This window comes from Apteryx mantelli, chromosome 36 (assembly GCF_036417845.1).
Source record: "Apteryx mantelli isolate bAptMan1 chromosome 36, bAptMan1.hap1, whole genome shotgun sequence".
Lineage (NCBI taxonomy): Eukaryota > Metazoa > Chordata > Aves > Apterygiformes > Apterygidae > Apteryx > Apteryx mantelli.
Window position 1 is genome coordinate 978,965 of NC_090013.1, and position 21,301 is coordinate 1,000,265.

General features: G+C 66.2%; 1 protein-coding gene and 1 long non-coding RNA gene across 3 annotated transcripts; one reads left to right on the forward strand and one right to left on the reverse strand.

Annotated features, from left to right (window-relative positions):
- Nucleotides 1-705: 705 nt before the first annotated feature.
- Nucleotides 706-1,951, forward strand: LOC136995042 (uncharacterized). The gene is made up of 3 exons (XR_010886729.1): nt 706-804; nt 924-1,021; nt 1,731-1,951. It is a non-coding gene; the product is annotated as an uncharacterized lncRNA (long non-coding RNA).
- A 5,157-nt stretch (nt 1,952-7,108) lies between these two features.
- EVI5L (ecotropic viral integration site 5 like) lies at nt 7,109-20,938 on the reverse strand. 2 transcript variants are annotated; one of them, XM_067314668.1, is made up of 19 exons: nt 20,877-20,938; nt 16,780-16,996; nt 15,513-15,702; nt 15,205-15,429; nt 14,469-14,543; nt 14,229-14,354; nt 13,912-14,016; nt 13,548-13,637; nt 13,366-13,463; nt 13,187-13,247; nt 13,050-13,103; nt 12,113-12,253; nt 11,853-11,981; nt 11,328-11,468; nt 11,087-11,245; nt 10,764-10,910; nt 9,690-9,785; nt 9,501-9,596; nt 7,109-8,176 (listed from the first exon to the last, which is right to left on the reverse strand). In XM_067314668.1, the coding sequence occupies exons 2-19, from the start codon at nt 16,926-16,928 to the stop codon at nt 7,922-7,924; spliced, it is 2,337 nt and encodes a 778-aa protein (XP_067170769.1). In that variant the 5' UTR covers nt 16,929-16,996; nt 20,877-20,938; the 3' UTR covers nt 7,109-7,921. The 2 variants fall into 2 exon arrangements, with proteins under 2 accessions (XP_067170769.1, XP_067170768.1); XM_067314667.1 differs by having other exon boundaries at nt 13,912-14,055.
- Between the last annotated feature and the right edge of the window lie 363 nt (nt 20,939-21,301).

The following is a 21,301-nucleotide window of genomic DNA, read 5'->3' on the forward strand; positions in this document are numbered from 1 at the left end:
ATGGAGGGGATGGGGTATGGGAGGACACGGGACACACAAGGGACATGGGGCTATCAGGGCCATAGAAGACACATGGGGGGACATTGGGGACATGGAGCCATACAGGGGCGTGGGACGGGGACACGGGGGGACATGGGAAGGACATGGGGGCATACAGGGACACGAGGACACAGGGACATGGGGGACATATGGGGACAGGGGATGACACGCCACCACTCCGTGCCCCTTGGAGGGTGACGGGACGTGGCCCGGAGCGTGTTAGTGCGTGTACACACGAGTGCGCACACGCGTGTCGCAGGCGGGGGCGGCTGCCCGGACGCCTGGGCCCCGTCCCCAGGGTGACGGCTCCGGGAGCCCAAGGTCGGGCGGCGTCACCGGGGCGACGCGGCCTTGGGGCGCCCGGACGCCTGGGTCCCCTCCCTGCGCGGGGGCGGCCCCAGGGGCCGAGGCCACCGCAGGGGCCCAGATGCTGCTGCCGCTGCTGGGGTGAGGCATGGGGTGCACACGCGTGTGCACGGGGACATGCATGGGGTGCACATGTGTGTGCACGGGGACATGCACGGGGTGCACACGCATGTGCGCAGGCAGATCTGTGTGGGGGCTGCACACGCGTGTGCACAGGGGCGTTTGCACAAGGGAGGTCGCACACGCGTGTGCACCAGGGAATTGCTCAGGGTCATGTGCACACGCGTGTGCCCGGGGGTCACGCGGGGCTTTGCCCCCCCCCCTCCAGCCCCATGGCAGCTCCCTGGACCCCCCCGTTCCTGCTTGTGCTGCTGCTGCTGCCGGGGGCTGGGCCCGCAGGTGGGTATGGGGGGGCCCAGGCGTCCGGGAGGGACCCAGGCGTCCGGGAAGGACCCCGGCATCCTGGGGGGGACTCAGGTGTCTGGAGGGACCCAGGCGTCCGGGGTGCTGCCCAGCAGGGCCCCCCCCGGGCTGGCCGTGGGGTGCCACCGATGCGGGGGGGCCCCCGAGCCCCCCGAGCCCTGAGGAGCTGCACTGCGGCCGGGAGCACCCAGGGGTGAGTGGGGACTGGGGACACTGGTGGCACTGGGTGGGGGGGGACTGGGAGCACTGGGAGGAACTGGGAACCCCGGGGGGCAATAGGGGAAACGGGGGCACTGGGAGCACTGGGCGCCTTGGGGGGGACTGGGGGCACTGGGAGGGACTGGAAGCACTGGGGATGCCGGAGAAGGTCCCTGGGTGGGTCTGGGGGGGCCCTGGGAGCATTGGGGGAGTACTGGGAGCACTGGGGGAGGCACTGGGGGAGTACTGGGAGGGACTGGGAGCACTGGGGGAGGCACTGGGAGGGACTGGGGGCACTGGGAGCACTGGGGGAGGCACTGGAGGAGTACTGGGAGGGACTGGGGGCACTGGGGAGGCACTGGGGGAGGCACTGGGGGAGTACTGGGAGGGACTGGGGGCACTGGGAGCACTGGGGGAGGCACTGGGGAGTACTGGGAGGGACTGGGAGCACTGGGGGGGCACTGGGAGGGCTCAGGGGGCACTAGGAGCACTGGAGGAGGCACTGGGCGAGTACTGGGAGGGACTGGGGGCACTGGGGGGCACTGGGAGGGCTCAGGGGGCACTGGGAGCACTGGGGGAGGCACTGGGGGAGTACTGGGGGGCACTGGGAGCACTGGGGGGGGGCACTAGGAGGGCTCGGGGGGGCACTGGGAGGGACTGGGGGGGTCCCCGGGGGGGTCCCCGGAACGGCCGCGCCCCCCCAGGCTCCGTGTCCCCCCCGGCCGCGCCGCCTCCGCCTCCGCCTCGACGTCTCCGACTCGCCCGAGTTCCCGCCGGCGCCGGGGCCCTGCGCGGTGCCCGCCGGCGCCCGCGTCTTCGTGCGGGTGCGCCGGACGCCGGGGCCCCCGGGGAGGGGAGGGGCGACTGGGTCCCGGGCCCGCCCCCTGCTGCCTCCCATTGGCTGGCGGGTCCCCAGCGGTCCCTGTGCCCGCCCCTCCTTCCCTTCCATTGGTGGGCGGCTCCCTGTGCCCGCCCCTTGCTTCCCCGCCCTATCGGCGCGCGGGTTCCCCCTGCGTCCTTGTGCCGGGCTCGCCCCAGGTGACAGCTGGGTCCCCCCGGGTCCCTGTGCCCGACCCCTCCTCCTCATTGGCTGTTGGGTCCCCCCCCGGCTCTCTTTGCCCCACCCCTTCTTCCCCATTGGCTGCCGGGTTTCCCCTCTCTCTCTTTGCCCCGCCCCTCATCCCTCATTGGCGGGCGGTTTTCCCTGTCTCTAAGCCACGCCCCCTTCTTCCCCATTGGCGGCCCGTTCCCCCGGCTTCCCTAAGCCCCGCCCCACCGCGTGCCGGGGAGGCTCCCCGGGTCCCTGTGCCCCGCCCCCTCCTCCCTATTGGCTTTTGGGTTCTCCCCCCGTCTCCTTTTGCCCCGCCCCTCCTTCCTCATTGGCGGGCTGTTCCCCCGCTGTCCCTAAGCCCCGCCCCACCGCGTGCCGGGGCGGCTCCCCCGGGTCCCTGCGCCTGCCCGGGCTGCGACACTCGGTTCCCCCTGGGTCCCTGCGCCCGCCCGCGCCGCAGTTCCCCCGGTCCCCGCTGCGGTGGCCGGTGGCCGGCGGCGGCGGCGGTGACGGGGCGGCGCCGCAGGTGTCGCTGTCGGGGGCGGCGCCGGGGCTGGGCTTCTCGCTGCGCCTGTGCTTCGTGTCGCCGCGCTCGGCGCCATCGCCGGCCTCGGCCTTCGTGGTGGTGCGCGGCGGGTGCGCGGCGGCGGCGGCGGGCGCCGAGGCGGCGCTGGCGGCGGCGGTGGCGCGGCGGGGCGGCGCGCGGCAGCGCCTCTCCTTCCGCCTGCGCCCGCGCTACCGGGAGCCGCTGCAGTTCCTGCACTGCCGCCTGGCGCTGTGCCGCCGCCGCGGGGCGCCGCCGCGCAGCGCCCTCCCGCCGGTACCGGCACCGGGGGGCACCGGGACCGGGCACCAGGGCGGGGGGGGAACCGGGACCGGGACCGGGAGGGCGGGACCGGGACCGGGGGAGGGCACCGGGACGGGCACCGGGAAGGGGGGGGAGAACCTGTAGGGCGGGACCGGGACCGGGCACCGGGACGGGGGCGGGGGAGGGCACCGGGACCGGGAGGGCGGGACCGGGACCGGGCACCGGGAAGGGGGGGGAGAACCTGTAGGGCGGGACCGGGACCGGGCACCGGGACTGGGGTGGGGTGGGGGAACTGGCACCGGGGTGAGGGCATGTGACGGGGGGAACCGGGACGGGGGAGGACTGGGACCGGATGAGAACCGGGAAGAGTTGTGGGGGGGGTCGGGACCGGAGGGGGGGAACCGGGACCGGGAGAGGAACCGGGGGGCGGAAGGGGAACCGGGACAGGGACCTGAGGGGGGGGGGTCGGGGCCGGGACAGGGAGGGGAGAACCAGGGGAAACCGGGACCGGGGGGCGCCCCGAGGGGGGGGTAACCGGGAGGGACCGCGACCGGGGGGGGAACTGGAGTGGGGTCCCGGTCCCGGGGGGGTCTCGGGGGGTCCCGGGTGGATCCCGGGCGCTGCTGACGGCCCCGCAGTGCCGACCGGAGCCGTGTCCCCCCCCCGCGCGGGACGGCGACGCCGGCGAGGACCCGGAGCCCGAGCCCGGTGCCGGCCGGTGGCTCCGCACCGTCTCCCGCCCCATCGTGGTGACCCTCGGCCCCGCTGCTGCCCCAGGTGCGGCACCGGGACCCCCCCGGGGCCCAACCGGGACCCCCCGGGATACCCCCTCGGGACCCCTGAACCCCAACCGGAACCTAACCGGGAGCCCAACGGGCCCCCCCCGGTGCCCCCCCGGCTCCTCACCGCTGCCCCCAGGCGCCCCCCCCGGGCCCGCGCCCGCGCCCCCCCCCGGCCTCCGCCGCCCGGAGCCGCCCCCGGCCCGGGAGAGACCGGCGCCCCCCGTGGGTGAGTGCCCGGACGCCTGGGCCCCCGGGGGAGGGAGGGAAAGGGAGGGGGCACCGGGACGCCTGGTCCCCGTGGGGGGGGGGAAGGAGGGGGCACCGGGATGCCTGGGCTCCCGGACGCCTGGGCCCCCCGGACACCTGGGTCCCCTCCCTGGACGCCTGGGACCCTCGGGGGGAGGGGGGAGGGAGGGGAGGGGGCACTGGGACGCCTGGGCCCTTTGCGGGGGGGGGGGAAGGAGGGGTACGGGGACACCTGGGTCCCCCAGTGATGCCTTGGTCCCCTTCCTGCACGCCTGGGTCCCCCCTGGATGCCTGGTGCCTCCCGGACGCCTGGGCCCCGCCTGCCGCCGCAGCCCCCCCGGTGCCCCCCGCCGCTGTCGCCGCCGTCGCCTTCGGGGCCTTCGTGGTGGGGGCGGCGCTCGCGGGGGGGCTCTGGCTCGTCCACGTGCGCACAGGTGGGACCCTGAACCCCCCCCGACCCCCCCCCAAAACCCCCGATCCTCCCCCAACCCTCCCAAATCCCTCAACCCTCCCCAAATCCCCCCAAATCTCACCCCATCCAACCCCCCCAACTACTCCAACCTGCCCCCAACCCCCCCACAAAAGCCCAAACCCTTCAACCCCCCCAATTCCCCCCAAAACTCTCACCCCCAAGCCCCCCCCAGGCTCCCCCGCCCCCCCAAACCTGCCACCCCCTCCAAAAACCTAAAACGCCAATATCTTCAAACCCCCCCCCAGCCTGGACCCCCCCCAAAACCCCTCAAAACTTCCTGCCCCCCCAAACTGGACCCCCCCAAAACCCTCAGTCCTCCCCCCAAATCCCTAAAGCTCCCCCCAAACCTCCTGCCCCCCCAACCTTCCCTCCCAATCCTGCCCCCCCGTCTGACCCCCCCCCAATCTCCCCCAGCACCTCGGTCCCCCCCGGCGCCCCCCGGCCCCGGCGCCACCCCCCGCCCCCGCGGGAGCCAGGTATGGGGCACTGGGAGGCATTTGGGGAGCACTGGGAGGTTACTGGGGGGGGGCTGGGGGATGCTGGGAGGTTACTGGGGGGCCTTTGGGGGGCACTGGGGGGGACCCTGGGAGCACTAGGGGCACTGGGAGGGACGCTGGGGGGGGCACTGGGAGCATTGGGGGGATGCTGGGAGGTTACTGGGAGCACTGGGGGACACTGAGAGTGGCCCTGGGAGCATCATGGGGGATACTGGGAGCACTGGGGGGACACAGGGAGGTCCCTGGGGGGGGGCATTTGGGGGGCACTGAGAACATGGGGGGGGACCCTGGGGATGCTTTGGGGGGGCACTGGGAAGACTGGGGGCTGTGTGGGGGGGGTTACTGGGAACATGGGGGGGTGCTGGGGACACTTTGGGGGGGTCACTAGGAAGTATTGGGGGGCACTGGGGGGACATTGGGGGCCACTGGGTGCCCCTCTGCCCCCCCCTGCACCCCCAGCCCAGGACCCCAGACCCGAAGCAGCCGTCAGGTGGGACCGGGACCCCCCCAGCAAGAGCCTGAGCCCCGAACGCCTGGGCCCCTCCTGGGAGCCCCCCGAACACCCAGGACCCCTCCAATCACCCCCCCCCCCATTCTGGGGCATATAAAGGTGCTGCTGAGACCTGAGTGGTTTTTTTGGGGGTGCTCTGGGGGGGGGCAGGAGGTTTTGGGGATCCCGGGGGGGGGAGGTTTGGGGGAGACCCAAGAGGGATTTTGGGGATCATGGGGGCTCCTGGGGGGGTTTGGAGCATCCTGGGGAAGGGGTAGAAGTTTTGGGGGGGGCCCCAAGGGAGGTTTTGGGGGTCCCGGGGGGCAGGGAGGTTTGGGGGGGCCCTGGGGACATCCCTGGACGTTATGGGGGTCCAGAGGGTCTTTTGGGGGGCCACAGCGCGGCCCCAGGTTCGAGTCTGTATTTCACTGTACAGGGGCTGAACCGCGGTGGCGGGAGTGGGGGGGACGCGGCCACGATGGGGACGGGGACGGACCCGCGTGCGGGGGGCGAGTCTGGGGCGGACCTGGCGCTGGGGGGGCCCCGGTGGCGCCTTCGTCCCAGGTCCGACCACGTCCAGGGTCCCGGCGTGTCCCAGTTCTCGCCACGTCCTGGGGGTCCATCTGTGTCCAAGGCTGAGCTGTGTCCCAAGGTCCGGCTGTGTCACGGCATCTGGTCATGGCCAAGTGTTGGGTCATGCCGGGGTTGAGCCACCGCCAAGGATCTGGCCACGTCCCAGGTCCAGCTGTGTCCAGGGTCTGACCGGTCCGGGGAGCTGGTTGCATCCAGCATCTGGTTGCGTCCAGGGGGACCCGGCTGTGTCCAGGGTCCAGCCACATCCTGGGCTCTGACTGTGTCCGAGGTCAAGCTGCAGCTGGGGTTGGACCCTGTCCAGGTTGGGCCATGTCCACCACACTTGGGGTCAGGCTGTGTCCTGGGTCTGATCATGTCCTGGGACCGGGCTGCATCTCGGGGTCCAATGATGTCCAGGGTTCAAGCCCCGCTGGGGATGTGACCACATCCCGGAGTCCCACCACATCCCAGGGTTCAACCACGTTGGAATCTGGGGTCAACCTCAGCTTGCCCATGGGTTCAGCCCCAATTGTAGAGTGTGGCTTCATGCCAACGTTGGAGCCTGGGGTCAACCCCAATGTTGGAGCCTGGGTTGAACCCTGATGTTGGAGAATGGGTTCAACCCCAGCCAGAGCATGGGTTTGACCCCAGTATTGGAGCGTGGGGTCAACTCCAGCCGATCTTTGGGTCCAAGCCCAACATTGGCGCGTGGGTCCAAGCCCAGCAGGTGCCTTGGTTCAACCCCAATGTCAGAACGTGAGTTCAACCCTAGCCAGAACATGGGTTCAACCCTGATGTTGGCGAATGGGTTCAACCCCAGGCAGTGCACGATTTTGACCCCAGTGTTGAATGTGGCACCAACTTGCATGTTCGCGTGTGGGGTTTGACCCCAGCGTTACAGTATGGGTCCACCCCCAACCAGTGCATGGTTTCAACCCCAATGTTAGAGCTTGGGTTCAACCCAAATATTAGTGTGTGGGGTCAACTCCAGCTGGTGCTTGGGTTCAATCCCAATGTTAGAGAGTGGGTTCAACCCTCAACATTGGAGAAGGGGGGTTCAACTCCAGTCATGACAGAGGTTCAAACCCAATGTTAGAGTGTGGGTTCAACCCCAATGTTGGATAAGTGCTTCAACCCCAGTCACAACATAGGTTTGACCCCCCCCCCCCCCAAGTGTTAGTGTGTGGGATCAACCCCAGCGTTGGCACATGGGTCCAAGCTCAGCTGGTGCCTTGGTTCAACCCCAACATTAGTGAGGGTTCAACCCCAGCCTGAGCATAGGTTTGACCCCTGATGCTGGAGAATGGGTTCAACCCCAGGCAGTGCATGGGTTCAACCCCAATGTTGGAGTGTGGGGGTCAACCCCAGCTGGTCTGTGGGTCCAACCCCAATGTTGGCACGTGGGTCCAACCCCAGCAGGTGCGCGGGTTCAACCCAATATTAAGAGCGTGGGTTCGACACCAGGCAGAGCACAGGGGTCAACCCCCAATGTTAGAGCAGGAGTTCCACCCCAGCTGGTGCATGGGTTTAACCCCAGCGTTGGAGTGTGGGTCCACCCCCAGGCAGCGCATGGGTTTGACCCCAACGTTAGCACGTGGGTTCAACCCCAAATGTTAGAGCGTGGGGTCAATCCCAAAGTTAGAGCATGGGGGGTCAACCCCAGGAAGAGCATGGGTTCGACCCCAGGTAGAAGATGGGTTCAACCCCCAGCGTTGGAGCATGGGTTCAACCTTAGTGTTGGAGCATGGGTTCAACCTTAGCTTTGGACCACGGCTCCAACCCCAGTGTTGGAGCACGGCTTCACCGCTGCCATCAGTGCGTGAGTTCGCCCCCCGCCAACATGGAGGCCGGCACGGGGGCCTGTCCCCGGTGCACGGCCACCCCGGCACATGGCTTGTCCCGGCACAGCTCACCCCGGCGCGCGGCTCGTCTCGGCGCACGGCTCGTCCCCGGCCCGTGACCGGTTCCCTGGCGCGTCAGCGGGCCAGGGGGCCGGCGCGGGGGCCGGCGGGCGCCTGGGGCTCCTCGGCCTCGCTGTCGGTGCTGCCCGAGCTCTCCTTGGCGTGGGCGGCGGGGCGCAGGAAGCCGCGGGGCGGCAGGGCGAAGGGCGCCGGCGCCAGCTCCTCGTCCGACGAGGCCAGCGAGTCCTCGTCCGCCAGGTGCCGCACGATGTGGATGCTGTCGAAGCCCAGCGCCTCGCCGAAGGCCTTGGGGCCCTTCAGCAGCCGGATCTGCGGGGACACGCGTGGGGACAGGGGACGTGGGACAGGCATGGGGACAGGGAACAGGCACAAGGACACAGGAGTTGGGGATACAGGATGGTGGATAGGGGACAGGCACAGGGACATGGCCCAGGGGATGGGGGACAGCCGCAGGAGGACAGGCGATATGGGATAGGGGACATGGGACAGAAACATGTGGACAGGGGATACGGGACAGGGGACATGGGACAGGCATGGGGACATGGCACAAGGGACATGGCACAGGCATAGAGACATGGAACAGTCACAATGACATGGGGATAGGGCACATGGGACAGGCATGAGGATATGGGGACAGGGGACAAGGCACAGACATGGGGAGAGTGGACATGGGACAGGCACAGGGACATGGCACGGGGCCATGGGGATAGGGAAAAGCATGGGGACATGGGACATGGCAGAGTGACATGGGGAAGGCATGGGGACATGGCATAGGCGATAGGTACAGGGACACAGGACAGGCATGGGGACATGGGCACAGAGATATTGCATGGTGACGGGGACATGGGATGGGATATAGGACAGGCATGGGGATGTGGGATGGGGACATGGACATGGAATTGGGGACAGGGACATGAGACAGTGGACAGGGGACATGGGACACAGGCACAAGGACATGGGATGGGGGACAGGGGCACGGGACAGACAAGGGACAGCATAAGGACGTTGGATGGGGGACATGGACATGGGGACAGGCACAGGGATGTGGAGACATAGGCTGGGACATGGGGACAGGGGACAACGTCGTGCCACATGGCCCTGGGGGATATCGCCAACGGTGCCCACCCGCAGCATGGTCCCATTTGGGGACAGTGGGGACTGGCCCCAGTTGTGCCAAGGCTTAGGGATACTTGGGACTGGCCCTGGCTGTGTCCCCACTGTGTCCCCAAAGGTGTCCTGTGAGTCCCCAAGGGTGCTGGGGATGCTCACAGGTGTCCCAGGATGCCCATGGATGGCCTGGGGTGTTCATGGGTCCTAGAGGGTTCTCATAGGTGCCTGAGGGTGCCCAGGGATGCCCATGGGTGCCCACAGGGTGCCTAGGGGTGCCCGAGGGTGCCTGTGGGTGTCCACGGGCATCTGTGGGTGCCCACGGGTACCCAATGGTGTCTGTGGGTGCTCGTGTGTACCTCTGGATGTCTGGAGGTGCCCAGTGGTGCCCATGGGTGCCCACAGGTGCCCAAGAGTATCTGTGGGTGCCCATGAGTGCACATGGGCACTCAAAGGTACCTGTGGATGCACACGGGTGCCTGAGAGCACCCATGGGTGCTCAGGAAGGGCCCAGCCAGGGCCTTACCTCAGCCTTGAGCTCATCGATGTGGTCCTTGAGCTCGCGGATGTACTGCGAGGCGTCCGAGTTGTTGAGCTGGCCCTGGATCATGCCCTCTTCCCTCTGCGGGGACATGGGGCCAGGGGTGAGCACCCCGTGGTGGCCGTCCCCGACAGTGGCCGTCCCCCGCGTCCCCGTCCCCTGCCCGGCCCTCACCTGGATCTCCAGCTCGGCAATGCGCTGCCGCATCTCAGCCACCGCCGCCATGCTGTCAGCCTCGCGCAGCCGCACCGCCATCACCTCCTCCTTGCTCTGCCAGGGACGTTGGGGACGTTGGGGGCCACCCCGCGAGCAGCCCCGCTTTGCTGGGACGTCGCTGTAGCCCACCTCCCACCCACCCACCCCAAAACTGTTGCTCCCTGGAGCTCCCCACCAGGAGAGAAGGATGTCAGGGTCCTCCTTGGGGGGCTGTGGGGACCCCATCAGAAGGGACATTGGCTCGCCCTTGGGTGGGATGTTGGGATCCCATTGGAGCGGACATTGGGATCCCATCAGAAGGGATGTCAGGACACCATCGAATGGGTGAAGAGACCCCATTGTGAGGCACCATGGGACCCAGTTGGAGGGGGAGGTTGGGACCCCGTTGGAGGGGACATGGGGATCCCGTTGGAAGGAACATGGGGTTGCCCTTGGAAAACGTGTTGGGACCTCATTGGAGGGGACTTCAGGACACCATGTGAGGGGTGATGGGACCTCTTCAGAGGGGACATTGGATCATCCTTGGGCAGGGCTCTAGCACCCCATCAGAGGGGACATTGACTTGCCCTTGGGCAGGGCGTTGGGACCCTGTTGGAGGGGATGCTGGGACCCCATCAGAGGGGACATCGGGACCCCATCAGAGGGGATATTGGGTCGTCCTTGTACAGGGTGTTGGGACCCTCTTGGAGGGGACATCAGGACTCCATTGGAGGGGACATTGTTTCACCCTTGAGCTGGGTGTTGGGACCCCATCAGAGGGCACGTTGGCTCACCCTTGGGTGGGACATCAGGACCCCATCGGAAGGGACATCGGGACTGCATTGGAGGGGACACTGGGTCATGCTTGGCAGGGTGTTGGGATCCCATCGAAGGGGACATTCTCCTTGAGTTGAGCGTTGGGACCCCATCAGAGGGGACGTTGACTCGCCCTTGGGTGGGACATCAGGACCCCATCCGAGGGGACATGGGGTCATCCTTGGGCAGGGCACTGAGATCCTGTTGGAAGGGACATGGGGTGGCCCCCCGGCCCACCTTGCACTCGGACTCGGCGTGCTTGCGCTTGGTCTCGCTCAGCTGGGTCTGGAGCCCCTTGTTCTGGGCCGTGACGTACTGCAGCTTCTCCTGCAGCCCCGCGCACTCCTGCTCCGTCCGGTTCAGCAGGTTGCTGTGGATCTGGTCCTGTGGGCGCCGGGGGACGGTCGGCAGGTGGCCCAGGGACCTCCCCACAGCGCTCACGGGTGCTCCGCGCCCTCGGCTTCGCCCCGCGCCCCCATCCTTGACCATCCCTGGTTGGGGGGGGGGGGGGGTCTCGCTCTGCTTTCGCGACGCCGTCCTCGGCCCGGGAAGCCCCTCACCTGGGTTTCCAGCTCCACCACCCGCTGCCGCAGCTCGCGCAGCTCGGCCTGGGCCTGCGTCTCCCGCAGGCGCGCCGTCATCAGCTCGTCCTGCAGCTCGTTGATGTTGTTCTTGCGGGGCGAGTCCTTCCAGCGCCCGCTGGCCCGTGCCAGCTGAGCCTAGGGCGGAAAGGACCCAGGCGTCCGGGCGAGGGCCGAGGTGGCCGGGGCGAGCAGCAGTGGCCCCAGGGCCTGGCCTTACCTGCCAGGTGTCGTTGAGGTCCTTGACCTGCTGCTGCAGCTCCTTCAGCGACTTCACGGCCTCGGCCTCACGCACCTTCAGCGCCTTGAGCTCCTCCTGCAAGCGGGCCACGTTGTTCTCGTCCGGGAGCAGGCTGTTTCTCTGCGGGCAAGAGAGGAGCAGTGGTGTCAGTGTGGGCACCCCACAGCGGGGGACGCTTGTGGGACACCGGGTGGGAGAGCCCTGAGACCCCAACGTTCGGGTGATGCCAGGCAGGAGACCCCTGCGACGCCGGGTGGGAGAGCCCCAAGACACCGAAGCTCACAGGACACCAGGATGGAAGACCCCCGAGATGCCAACACTCATGGGAGACCCCTGAATTGCCAGAGATCCCCAAGATGGGGGACACCAGGACAAGAGATCTCCAAAACACCGGAGATCCCCAAGATGGGGGACACCAGGACAAGAGATCCAGGACTCCAACGCTCATGGGAGACCCCCAAAACGCCGACGCTCGGGTGAAACCCTGCTCCCTTGCCCCGCTACCTTCTCCATGTCCAGCACTTTGTCCTGCATCTCTTTGAGGGCGCCGAGGGTTTCGGTCTCCCGCAGCCGCGACTGCTCCAGCTCCGTTTCCAGGTGGGTGACGAACTCCTCCGTGAAGCGTGGGTTGCCCTACGAGAGCAAGGAGGCGAGCGGGCGTCAGGCAGCGGCACCACGACGGGAAGCTCACGGCACGTCCCCAAGCGGACGGTGGAGGGGAAGGGACAACCGGGGGAAAGGGGTTCAGGCACCCGCGGACCGACCTGCTGGTCCTGCAGCTCGCGGATGGTGCTCTGGGCTCGCTGCAGGTTCTCCGTGGCCGAGCTGCACTGCTGCTTCACCACCGCCAGCTCCCGCTTGATGATGTAGTTCTCCTCCGCCTCCTGCGCTCGCGTCACCTGGCCCTGCCACCGAGAGGGGACACGCGCCCGTCACCGCCAGCCCCCCCGGGGGCGGGGAGAGCGGGCGCCCGCTTCCCGCGGGGGAAGCGAGATAAAAAAAAAACAACAAAAAAACGAGCGTCGCGGAAAAGCGGCAGCAGCTTTCCGGGCTGGAGCGAAGCGGAAGGGCAAAGCGAGCGGAGAGGGAAAGAACGGCGTTACGATACCTGGATGAGCCTGTCTGCCAAGGCAGCGCTCTCCTACGGGGCAGCCCCACAGGGAAGGAAAGACGGAGGGAGGAAAGAGAAAGAGAACGACACGTAACGAGATCGTCACACAAGTGGCTCCCCGCTACAGCTAGAAGCAAAAGAAGAGAGCGAAGCCGAGGCGGAGAGAAGAACCCGACAGCCCCGGCAGAGAGGACGGCAGCGGCTTGGCCGGCCCGGCCCTTGCTCTACCCGGACAACGCGCTCGCGGCGTTTAGTCCGGGTCGCCTTCCTCGACGCGCGCCTTTTAGCTAGGTCCGCGTTTAAGAGTTGGGCTTGGAAGAGTTGCTGGGAAGGAGCGACGGAGGCCGTTCGCGGCGCCGCCGCGGCACAAAAATCCCCGGCGCCAGGGCTGCCCCCAGGCGGGAGAAAACCAGCAACGAAAAAGCAAACCAAAACCAAAAAAAGGGACCCAAATCCCATGCAATTCGGGGGAGACCCTTTTCCAAGTGGGCTCGGCGCCTTCGCGGCTGCCGCCAAACGGCCCCTGATCCCCCTTCGCCGGTGGGTCCGGCAGGCGAGCGGCAACCCTGGGGATGCGCCGGGGCCCTCACCTTCTCCAGCGTCTCGATCCGCTGCTTCAGCAGGCGGTTCTCGGTCCGGAGCCGCTGCGGAGGGAGAAAGAGGGGAGAAATCAGCTGGGGAACGGCGGCAGCACCGCGGCGGTCACGCAGGAGGAGAGAGCCCTTACCTTGATCTCGATCTGCTCCTCCATCTCCTTGTTCTTGATGGCGGCGTACTCCTTCTCCAGCCTGCGGTGGACACGGGGAGGAGAAGCGTCGCCCCTCCGCAGCGGATCCAACCCCTCCGCTGTCCCCCCCCGGCGCGGCGGAGAGGGCAAAAACCGCGTGGGGAAAAAAACCGACTCACCGCTTCATCTTTTTGGGGTTGTATTTGACCTGGTAGGCTTTCAGGATGAGCTTGTCGGGGCAGCTGTCGAACTGGTGCGGAATGACCTTCTGGAAGTACTGCGGAGGCGACGGCGAGGGTGAAGCCCGGCCGCTGGGGCTGCGCATCCCCGTGCCGCCGCCCGGCCGGCTGCGGGCTCTCACCTGCGACATGCCCTCCATGTCCAGCTGGATCAGCTCGGCCTGGTTGAACTGCAGGAGGGCCATGCCCACGCGGAAGATGATCTCCAGCCCCTGCAACGAGGCGCGCGGAGAAGAGGAGGGGGGGGGAAGGCTCGAGCGCCCGTTCGCACCCGCGCCGGCCCCTGCGGCGCGAGCCGGGCGCGAGTTCGGGAGCCTCCCGTTTCCCCCGCTGGCCGGCTAAACCGCCGCGGCTTTTCGCCACGTTTCGAGACGGTGGCGGGGGGGGAAAAATCCCGCATTTCCTCTTCTCGAGCGGGACCGCGGTGCCGCATCGGGCTCTGTCGCGCCCCCCCCGGGAAGCCCTCGCTGCCGCGGCCCCCGTTACCTCGTACATGAAGATGTCGAAGACCCGCGTGGCCACTGGCAAGGGGAAGGTGGTGAGGAAGAGGGTGAGGAACCAGGACGAGGCGTACATGGAGGTGAGGAAGCTCTGCGAACGGAAGTGGATGTTCAGCTCCGGCAACTGCTCCTGCAAGCGGCAGAGAAACCGGGTGGAGGGAGGGAAAAACGTCTTATCGGTTTTATCCGGCCGCGAGCCGGCGCGGCGTTGCGGTTTCTCTCCATCCGCAGGTCACCTTTTTCCCTCCCCCATCCCCTCCGGCTTTATCCCGGGGCGGTTCGGAGGTCGGGGCCGGCGTTTACCTGCAGCATGTACTCGAACTGGTAGATGCAGAGCCCCAGCTCGGCCATGCTGGGCTTGAAGAGCTCCCGCAAGCGGTATTCCTGCATCAGCCGCACGAACACGCAGAAAGCCTCCTCCTCGGGCATCTGCCGGCCGACCGAGACAGCGTCAAAACAGCCCCCGGCGGCGTCCCAAAGCCGCCGCGCCCGCCCCGGCTTTCCTCCGGCTGGGAAAGGAGCCGGGAGCTGCACGGCACCCACCTGCATGAGCAGCAATCCCACGATGAAGGCGCTGCCCTGGCAGTATCCAACCTCCCGGTCCACCAGGGAATAAGCCTGAAAGGGAAGAGAAGAGCGGCTGAGCGGGAGCCAGGGACCACGGGGCGCCCAGCGGCTTTTTATTTTATTTTATTTTATTTTATTTTATTTTATTTTATTTTATTTTATTTCTTAAGGTCGACGGCGCTCCCCTACGTTTGCTTTTACTGCCGGTTTTCCTTTCGACCGCAAAAGCTCGCGACCGACCATCCAGTTCCTCCCGACGGAGGAAAACCTGGTGGGAAAAGCCCGGCCTGGGATGGACCGTTGCTGGCTCCAGGAGTGTTTGCGCCGCTCGCCAGGGAACAGTGGGTTTTTACCCGCTCCCAAGGCGCGAGGCTGCAAAACCCCCGGAGAAAACGGGGAGCTTTTAACATTAATATCCGCAAAAAGCCCTTTTTGGGGGAAAACGGTGGTTCATTTCTTCACTTCCACTGCCCTAACTGGAATTTCCTTCATCCCATGGTTTTAACGGGGTGGAAAAGGGAGAGATTGGGGGTTTACAGCATCACGGCAGCGAGTGCGGCCGGGCAGCAACGGCCCTGTCTCGCGCCGGAGCCGCGCGGGGATGGCGGAGGAAACTGGAGGATCTGGGGTGGGATGAGGTGGCCTGGGAAAGGCCGGAGCCGTTCCGCGCCGAGCTCGGGGGTCCCCGTTGGGCGCCGGGGCGGCCTCGTACCTTCATGACGTTGAAGAGCACCTCCTGGCCCAGGCTGTCCTGCCCCTTGAAGAACTCGTGCTCGGGGTAGGTGCGGGCGATGTCCCTGCGGATGAGCTTCTCGCAGGGTGACGACATCTTGAGCAGCTCCGAGTACTGGTTCTTGACGGGCATGTCGGTGGCGCTGCAGAGAAGCTGCCAGACGATGGCGCGGAAGTGGTGGGGGATCCCTTTCCGGATGAGCTCCTGCGGGAAAGGGCGCTAGCGAAGAAAGAGCCGGAGAAGGGGGCACGAGGCCGGGTGGGGAACCCGCGCCGGCGGCGCCTCACCTTCAGCAGCTTCTCCTTCTTCTTCCGCCACTCGTCCCACTCGTTGACGATGCGGCCCCAGAGGATCCACGTGTCCTCCTCGAGGTGGCTCAGGTTGGAGGAGGCCGACGAGCTGGAGACCAGCGAGGAGCCGCTGTTCCTCCGCGAGCCGTTCATGGAGCGCATGGACTTGGAGTCGGCTTCCAGGAGCCTGCCGGAGAGCCCGGAGATGGGGAGACGCCACCACCACCGCAGCGGACAACTCCCCGTGGGCACCTTCACCCGGGGGCCACCGACCGCCGCTGCCCAGTGCTTGGTCCCCCCCCCCCTTTTTTTTCTTTTTAAGAATTCCCATTTTTCCAATTTGAGCCATTTTTTGAAAATTGCAAGAACTGGAAGAACTTTAGAGATTTTTTTTAAGATTTGCGGCAAGGGGGTTTCAAGAGAAGCCACAGCGCAAGCGCGGCGGCGCCCAGGGCAAACCCACGCGGAGCTTCGGTCTCCTCCCGGTCCGAGCGCTTGAAATCGCCCCAGAAAGAGGCACATTTTAACTCTGGAGGTGGAAACAAGGGATTTTCTTTTTTTTTTCTCCCCTCCCGAGTCGTTTTAACGCTCCGGATCGCCCAAGCGGCCAATAAAGCGCTCGGCGCGCTACGGCCGTCGTGGAGCGGCCATCGCCGCAATTACCGCAGCCCCGGTTTTCTGGGAATTTTTCATTCTGGGGTTGATTTTCGGCACGTGAAAAGGGTTTAATGTCCGGGCTGAGGCTTTCTGCTTGGTGTCGCGGTTCGGGAGCCCGGAGCAGGACTTGCTCGGCCCGGAGGAAGGGCGGCGGGAAGGCGCAATCGCATCTTCCCCAATCCGAGCGGTTCACGGCAGGGACGGAGCCCAGCTTTTCTCCCAAGTGCCGGATGGCGCATTTTTTGCCCGCTTTTGCCCCATCCTCGGCCCGTTCGGGCTTGCCGCTGCTTTTATTCCCTTCCCGGCATTCAGATGCATCCGGGATGAACCGAGGGCGGGATTTAACCAGCGCCAAGGACCCAAACGGGCTTTGCTCGGACTTCAAACCGAAGCCGCCGAGGGAATCCTTTCCAGCAAAAGGCGGATAACACAGCGATAAAAATCCAGAGAGCCGGCAAGCATCTGCCCGCTTGCCCGAGGTTCTCCGAAGGTTTCCGAGCGCCAACGGGCAATGAGGGAACCCCATGGCCTCCCAAGAGGGGAATTTCACCCCGGAAAATGCAACGGGAATCGGCGCTGCTGGTGGCTTGGCCGCCCGCTCGCTCACCTGTTCTGCTCCTCCAGCTTGGCCAGCAGCTCCAGCTCATCCGGGCTGAGGTTCTCCGAGTCGGAAGCGGGTGAGCAGGCCGGCGCCGAGTTGACGGAGGAGAGGGCTTCGTGGGAGGAAGAGTCGGGGCTGGCGGCCGGGCTCGCCATGGCGGGGAGGGCCCGGGCCGGGCACCGGGGCCGCCGGGGCCGCGAAGTCGGGGCGCTCGCGCCTTCACCTGGAAGCCAAGCGGCAGCGGCGCCTTTTCGACTCGGGAAGCGGAAACGAGTTTTCCGCCTTCTCCCTTCGCCGCCGAGCGGACGGACCGCGATCCGGCCCGGTGACCCGTTGCTCTCCGAAACCGCTTCCCAATACGTTTAAAAAATAAGAAACGACCCCATGTTCGCCCTCCGCTATAAGGTGCAGATGCCGCTCCGCTTCCAGCCCATGGATTAACCAAATTCCCTAAAAAACCCCAAATCCGACCGTGCCCGGGCAACCGACCCCTTTTACGGCTCAGCTCTAAGCGCAGCCCCCTCGTTTGCCCCAATTTAGCTAAATTAAGGCAATTCGAGCGGTTATAACGAACGGCGCCGCGGCCTCGCGGTTTGGGACGGCCGCGGAGGATTTGGGGTGAAAACGGGACCTTCGGTGAGTTTGCCTGCGGGTTTTAACAAGCCGCTTCACTGCACGGAGTCCCGGGAAAAGCCAGTTTGCCGGGAATTTTACCCCTGTCCGTGGGGGCCGAGAGGGGCGCTCCGAAAAACATAATACCCGGCCCGAAATGGCCTGCAGGGAAGTGAGGCCACACGGGGCAGTAGCCGAGTTAGCTCGGGTCGGCAAATACAGCGCCGAAGGGTTAACAGTTTTCCTGAAAGCCGGCAAAATTTAACTGGAATGCTTGGTTCGAAAAAGGGGAAAATCGGAGTTAAATCGGTTAAATCATTAACGGAATTATACAGAAGAGCTCGTTAAGCAGGACTGTTTTTTTTAAGGGAAAAAAAGAATAACGGCGGCATTTCTCGGAAGTGACCCCGGAGGAGGGATCAGGATTTCGGAGGGTCGCAGTGATGACGGAGCAGGACGCGCCAACCCCAACGGCTCCGGCCTGCTGCTCTGAGATAAAATCCCGAGGTTTTAATTTAAAAGCGCAGACGTTCATCGGCAGGGCGGGAGATTATTTGTTTTTTCCTTCCCCGTGAAAAAGCTCCGGGAAGCAGGAACCTGCCACATCCTCGTCCGCTTAAAGCGCAGCCTTGTTTTTTCTTTTTTTCCCCTCCTTTGCAGTGTAAAATTCCCAGTAGCTGGGAAAGCCGCAATTCCGAGGCGGAAACGAGCCGCCGGGTGCTGACTAAGCGCCGTATTCGATGTGGGGCCTCGGCGGCTTTCGAACCGGCGACGTTAGGAAAGGCAAATCCTGGCCCGCCGCAAAGGGAAAAGGATGCCGGACCATGGCGGAAAGCGGACGGAGTGGGAATTTTTGAGGTCTCCAGGGTCTTGGAGGGGGATTCGGCAGCGTCCAGGGAGCTGGGAGCAGCCGGGAGCCTCACTGCAGTGCGAGGGGCAATTTGCGGCGGAGCAGTCAGCTAAATGGATGCGGATGCTCCCCATCCGGCTCGGCAAAGCCCAGACGTTTCCGTCCCTGCGTTTAATCAAATGCAGGATGCGGGAAATCCGGGGAAAAAGAAAAAAAGGGAATTTGCAAGATAACCCGACCGTTAACGCATGAAGAGGAGTTGGAGCATAAAAAAGGAACGGGAACGCAAAGGTTTCTCCCGCTTCAGAGCACCAGGATGCGCCGAGAAGTGACCAGCAAGGAATTTTTTTTCCAGGGAAAAGTGGATTTCTCCTTCCACACAGGATTTCCCAAATTGGGGGAAAAGCAGGTGCAGGAGCAGCGCGAATCTGGCTGGGCGGAATCCCCTCTCCGGTGCCATCCGCAGCCTCGACGCTTCGGCCTCTGCTCCGGCCTGCAGGAATCGCTTCTCGGCCGACCGGCACAAGAGCGGAAGCCCAAAGGCAGCCGTCGCCCGTTTCCGAACCGGGAAAACCGTGGCGGAGCGGAGCAACCCGAAACGCAGCGACCGGCCCCATGGCGGGGAAGAAAAGCCAAAGAATAATTGGGAAAAAAGGGGGAAAAAAAAAAGAGAAAAAACTCCGAGCGCCACCACCGCGATTCCTCGCCGCCGCCGCCCCCGGCTCGGCGGAAAAGGCCGAAGCGAGCCCAACGCGGCGGGCGCCGAGCGCCCTTTTCCGGGGGCGGCTTGTTCCGGAGGGCTCGGCGGGGTGGTGTTTTTTTTTTGTTTTTGGCTGCCGGCCCCGGGGAAGCTGGCGGAAACGGGGCGGAAACGGGGCGGAAACGGGGGCGACGCGGGAAAGCCTCGCGGTCCGACGGCGGCGGGCGACGGCGAGCCAGGGGAGGGCTCCGCGCGGAGCCCTGGCCTAGATAAGAGACATATATATTTACGTGCCTCGTTATTATTATTATCCATATATATTTTAAGGGCTTTTTTAAGGGAAAACGCGAGGAGGGGGCGACCCCCCCCCCCCAGGGCGGCGGAGCCGGACACAAAGGGGCTGCGGAGACGGAGCGTTCGCTCCAACCATCTTTTTTTTTTTTCCCCCGGAAAAGGGAGGGGAAGGCGGCTGCCGCGGCCCTGCCGGAGCCGGGGAGGTTTCGGGGGGGTGGGGGGTGGCTGGGGAGGGGGGATTAGGGCTGGGGGGGGGGATGGATAAAAGCCTCCCCCCTTCCCCGCCCCGTTTTTCCGTTCCTTTCCCCCAAACCGCTTTATTTTCGGGGGAAAAAAGGCAACGAGGGGCAACACCCTCTTGGCAGGCAGTGATGGGGGGGGGCCGGATTTCCTCCCCCCCCCCAAATAAAGGGGGGGGCACGTTTCTAGCCCAAATTGGGGGACCCTGGGGGGGAGAGGCCCCCCCCCAAAGCCCCCCCCCATCTGCAGCCCCCTGTAGCCCCCCCATAAGTCAGGGGGGCAGGTCCCCATTGCCTGGGGGGGCACCCTAAAGCCCCCCCCTCAAGATGGAGGGACCCCAGGGCCTGTGGGGGGGGGGCAGATCCCCAATGCCACCCTGTAGTGGGGGGGCACCCCAATGCCCCCCTCCCATAGCCCAGATAGGGGGCACCCTAATGGCCCCCACAGCACAGGGGGGGCACCCCAATTGCCCCCAAAGCCCATGGGGGGGGCACCCCCAATTGTCCCTACAGCGCAGGAGGGGGGTCACCCTCAATTGCCCCCCCATAGCCCATGGGGGTCACCCCCAATTACCCCATAGCACAAAAGGGGGGGGGTCACCCCCAATAGCCCATGAGGGGGCACTTCCAGTCACCCCTATAGCAGGGGATCACCCCCAATTGCCCCCCCATAGGCCATGGGGGGGGGTCACCCCAAATTGGCCCCGTAACCCAGATGGGGGCACCCCCAATTGCCCCTATAGCATGGGGGGGCACCCCCAAGCGCCCCCAGTTCTCTGGGGGGGAGGCACCCCCAATGGCCCCCATAGGCCTCGGGGGTCACCCCCACCTGCCCCATAGCCCATGGGGGGGGGTCACCCCAATTGCCCCCGTATCTCTGAGGGGGCACCCCCCCAAAGCCCATGGGGTGGCCACCCCCAATTGCTCCATAGCCCAAAAGGGGGGGGGCACCCCCAATAGTCCATGGGGGGCACCTCCAATTGCCACCCCATAGCACGGGGGGGGGGCACCCCCAATTGCCCCCGATAGGCCATGGAGGGGGTCACCCCCAATTGCCCCCCCACAGTCCATGGGGGGGGCACAGCCAGTTGCCCCCATAGCCCATGGGGGAGCACCTCCGATTGCCCCTCCATATCTCTGGGGGGGGCACCCTCAATTGCCCCCCATAGCCCGGGGGGGCACCCTCAATTGCCCCCAATAGGCCATGGGGGGGGCACCCCCAACTGCCCCCCCATAGGCCATGGGGGACACCTCCAATTGCCCTATAGCACAAAAGGGGGGGCACCCTCAATTGCCCCCCCCCAATATCCCATGGGAGGGGGAGCCACCCCCAATTGCCCCCTCCGCCCCCAGGGGCCCCTCCCCCCCGCCCCGAGGGGGCGGGGCGCCGCCGCCCGGCCCCGCCTACCTGCGCGGCGCTGCCATGGCGACGGCCGCTGCTCGCTGCCCCGCAGCGGGGGCCCGCAGCCCCCGGGCCCGGCGGCGCCGCCCCGCCGTCACCGCCTGGAGCCCAGCGGGAGCCGCGGCCGCCGCCGGCCCCGCCGCTGCCATCGGGGAGCCGCCGCCGCCGCCGCCCGCCCCGCCCCGCCCCGCCCGCCTGACTGACGGCCGGCACCCGCCAATCCCCGCGCCGCTCTCCCCGTGCTGCGCCCGCCTCCCGCGCCGCTTCCGCCAATCGCCGCTCGGAACCCTCCGCGGGGGAGGGGCTGCGGCGGGGCGGGGCGGGGCGGGGCGGGGAGGAAGCCCCGCCTGCGGTGAAGACGGCCAATGGGCAGGCCTGATACAAGTGATGGACACAGTCCTCGCCCTGTGGCATTCAAGGAGATGGTTTTC